The following is a 3,990-nucleotide window of genomic DNA, read 5'->3' as shown; positions in this document are numbered from 1 at the left end:
CCGGTTGAGGTTCAACCTTGATCGGAAAGAGAAGGCCATTGGGAGATAGAGCAACTTTTGGCCTCCCTCAACCGATCGACCGGTTGAGCCATTTTTTTGGCTCAACACTCAACATTTTTCAACTTAAAACCTTTTAATACAAGTTTGAAAATCATTTAAAATAAGGTTTTAGTTGAAAACATGAAATCATCAAATTCTTAAGATATTTAAAACAATATTACTCTTGGATGATTTTAGTGCATAAATAAATAATGAAATGCATGCAAGTCCTAGTGCACCAACAACCTTACAAAGAGACCTTAAGAAGCTTTGGTCTTGAAAAACTCTTCTCTTTGATGTGGTCTTCTTCTTCATGATTTCTCCTTGGCTTGATTTGTCTTTGGATTGCTACTTTGGAAGTCGGCTTGCCTAATCACACTTAAAATATGATCATTAGTTCTAAACCTTGTTTTGTTATCATCAAAATCAAGATTAACAAAACCTTGGTTTCACACAAAATAAAATAAATTTTTTAATATATATAAAATAAAAAATAATTTTTTTTATATATTTAATCATTTATATTAATTTTCTCTTGATCTTAATTTTTTTATTTAGGCAAAAATTTGTAGTTAATAATTTATATTATTTTTGTCTTAATTTTATTAAAAATTAAAATTTTTATATATTAAAATTGTGAACGAATCAACACAACCCTTAAAAAAAAGGGTACTATTCTTTTACGAAAAAAGTAACACTAGAGTGTATTAAAAACACTACTAAAGAAAAGTATTATATCCTCCCGATGAAACTCTTAACACACTTCCGTATTACTTTTTTCATAAAAGAGTTGGTGCCTTCTTTTCCAAGAGTTGCATGGATGTGTGTGCAATTTTAATATACACAAATTTTAATGTTTAATAAAATTTTTTAAAAATTAATATAAATTATTAAATACATTTTTTTATATATAAAAAAACATATTTTATTTTATATATTAAAATTTTTAATAAAGCAAAATGTTATAACCATAACTAAGTTTTTATTTCTTTAATTAAAAATATTAAACATTTTAACTAAGAAAAAAGTTAAAACTAAGGTTAAGTTAGATCCATCAACAAAAAGCCAAAATCATAATATTTACTATATATATATATATATATATATATATATAATAAAATAATATAACAATGTAATAACATTTATAAAACAAATGAATATTTTTTAATAGGAATATAAAAAATCTTATATTTGAAATCTTTAAATTTGTTTATTATATATATTTTTATATTAAATTTGTTGTTATTAATTATTTATTATATATTATTATTTTATGTTTAAAATGTTTATAAATAATTAAAATAAATGCATATGAAAAGATGAAATTATGAAACAAAAAATTGAAATTAAAAAAAAAAATCGACGAAGCCAACACATTAAAAAAAAGCAAAAAGATGGCCCAAAAAAAAGGAAAAAGGGAAAATTATGTGGGATGGTCGGTTAACACGTGTTAATTATGTGGGATGGTGGTTGGTGGTAGAAAGAGAGGAGGCTCGGAGGGTAATCTTGGCATATTTATGATTTTTACTATTAAAAAGCATGTTTTAAGAATTATTTTATACAAAATGCATGCACTTTAAAAATGGTAATAATAAAAATTCACAAAAATTTAATATTTTTTAAATAGTGCATGTTTATAACATTCTTTGTATAAATTTAAAATTAAATAGTGAAAGTCAAAAGATTCCCCTCCAATCAATATGTGAATAATCATATATTCCTTACTTTAACGCTATTACTTTTCTCTTTATTAGTTTTTGCTTTTAGTTTTCAACGTCATTTTTCCATTCTTAGAATTAAAACAATACAGGTTTAATTAAAAGTTAATTATTCCATTAGAAATATTAAATTTTTTTATTTAGAATAAATGAGAAAATTGGCAAATAGTTTATGAGAGTTTTAAAACTACTCAAAATTACCATTATTAAAAAATAAATAAATAAATAAAAGTTTTTTTTTAATTATCTCTCTAAGTGAAAATTCTCTCACTAAAAAATCAAATAGAAATATTTTGGTTTCTCTCACCTTGAAAACCATAAAGGGAAGAAAACATATTTCTTCGGATAACAAAAAAGTAAGGATATAATTCTTCTAAAAAACAAAAAAGTTATCTTTTGAAATTATTCATAATTTTCTTTGTGAAATAAATGTTAAAATGGTTTTTGTATTTGTAATTTCATTCATAACTTGAGATGATAAATTTGGCTAGTGAGACAACTAATGGACATTTCAGAAAGTAATCAAGATCTTATTATTCATTAGGAATAAATTACATATATCCCGTCTCTCTCAAAATAAAAGAATATTTGATAAAATTTCAAATGGAAATGGAAATAGAAATAGAAATAAAAGTGTATTTGATAAAATGGTAAAAAGAAAGAAAGTGGAATTAACTCACATTACATTTATTTTATTTTATTTTATTTTATTTTAAATTTTACCCATCACGAGTTAAAATAAATAAATAAATATTTGAAAGTATGAGTCGGTTAGTTGATTGATCATCTTCTTCAGACTATGAGTTCACCCATAGTTGATGCAGTTGGAACACATCTACTACATTTTCTGTAGACGCATCCACTTCAGCCGTCCAATCCACGTCGCACTTTCTACGCTTGAGGGCTGCTGCTGCCGCCGCCGCTGCCGACAATGACGGCTGCGGAGAGCGGCGCCTGGGAGTGATTCTCACAGGCTCTGGCTCACCAGACCCAACCCGCAGAGGAAAATTGAGGAGCGCGCGAGAGCCGCGTATCCTGAAGGCGGCTCGGTCGTAAGCCAGCGCGGCGTCCTCCGCCGTCTCGTACGTCCCCAGCCACATTCTGGAGCCTTTCTTCGCCGGATCCCTTATCTCCGCCGCGTACTTCCCCCACGGCCTACGCCGCACTCCTCTGTACCTCCTCCACTCCTCCGGCGCCGAGGTCTCCTGGGGCTCTGCCTTCGCCTTCCCTACGACTCCACTGGCGGCAGCAGCGTCCAATACCGGCGGATTCTCCCAGTTTTCAGTGAAGGTGGGAGTAGTGGCGGAATACGCCGGAGCATTGGCAGAGAATGGGTGAGGAAGGTCGGAATCCTCGAGAAGATAACGGCGAACGGATTCAAGAAGAGCGAAATCAGAGTCGAAAGTGGTGTAGCCGTGCATTTTCTTCTTCCTAACAAATTAATTACAGGAGAGCTTGGATAATTTGAATGGGAGTGAAAGTTGATGGGATGGGAGGAGGGCTTTCATAGTTTATATATAGGAGAGTCTCAGAGAGAGAGAGAATCTACTGGTTCTTGTATTCTTCGCTTTTCTGCATTTTTTATTCTAAAAATTTTCTTGTGAGTTCTACGTACCTTCACTCCTCTCAAATCATCACAATATCCAATGCACGTGTGAATAAATTTAGCACGTGTCTGTAAATTTAATTTTTAATTTTCATATAATTTTATATATTATCAATGGACATGGGGCATGAGACAATGTCCTCGTACCCTGTGAGCTCCATATTTGAACACGTGATTTTTATTTTTATTTTCCAAATTCTAGGTTTGAAAAGGACAAACTTATTTTAATATCCTAATGGGGGCAACGGTCAACTGTCAACATTGATCAATCTCCAACATTAGATTACTTCATGATCATCATAGATTATATTCCTCACAAATTAATTTATGCATCTACATTCAACTTAAATATTTAGGAAAATTAAATGCATAGTAGGTGGATGGATATCAATGATCATGTATTTATCGATGGTTGTAGAAAATATTTGGTAATTATATTGAATGACAAAAGATTATGAAATCTCAATTATGTAAGTGAAATGAAATTAATATATAAAAAAAAAACAAAACCTATATGGGTTTCACATTGATCGACTCTATCTATGAACTTCATAAGAGAAAAGTTAGCTCCTTAGGAATCTTTACCTATTCAATAATGTTTCGAGGAGACTTTAACGACATTCTACC

General features: G+C 30.3%; 1 protein-coding gene across 1 annotated transcript; it reads right to left on the bottom strand.

Annotated features, from left to right (window-relative positions):
• Positions 1-2,481: 2,481 nt before the first annotated feature.
• Positions 2,482-3,221, bottom strand: LOC117932822 (ethylene-responsive transcription factor 2-like). The gene has a single exon (XM_034854156.1). It carries the CDS (start codon positions 3,176-3,178, stop codon positions 2,555-2,557), a length of 624 nt encoding a protein of 207 aa, XP_034710047.1. The 5' UTR covers positions 3,179-3,221; the 3' UTR covers positions 2,482-2,554.
• Positions 3,222-3,990: the final 769 nt, after the last annotated feature.

This window comes from Vitis riparia, chromosome 15 (genome assembly GCF_004353265.1).
Source record: "Vitis riparia cultivar Riparia Gloire de Montpellier isolate 1030 chromosome 15, EGFV_Vit.rip_1.0, whole genome shotgun sequence".
NCBI lineage: Eukaryota > Viridiplantae > Streptophyta > Magnoliopsida > Vitales > Vitaceae > Vitis > Vitis riparia.
This window is presented reverse-complemented; position numbering and strand designations above follow the sequence as displayed.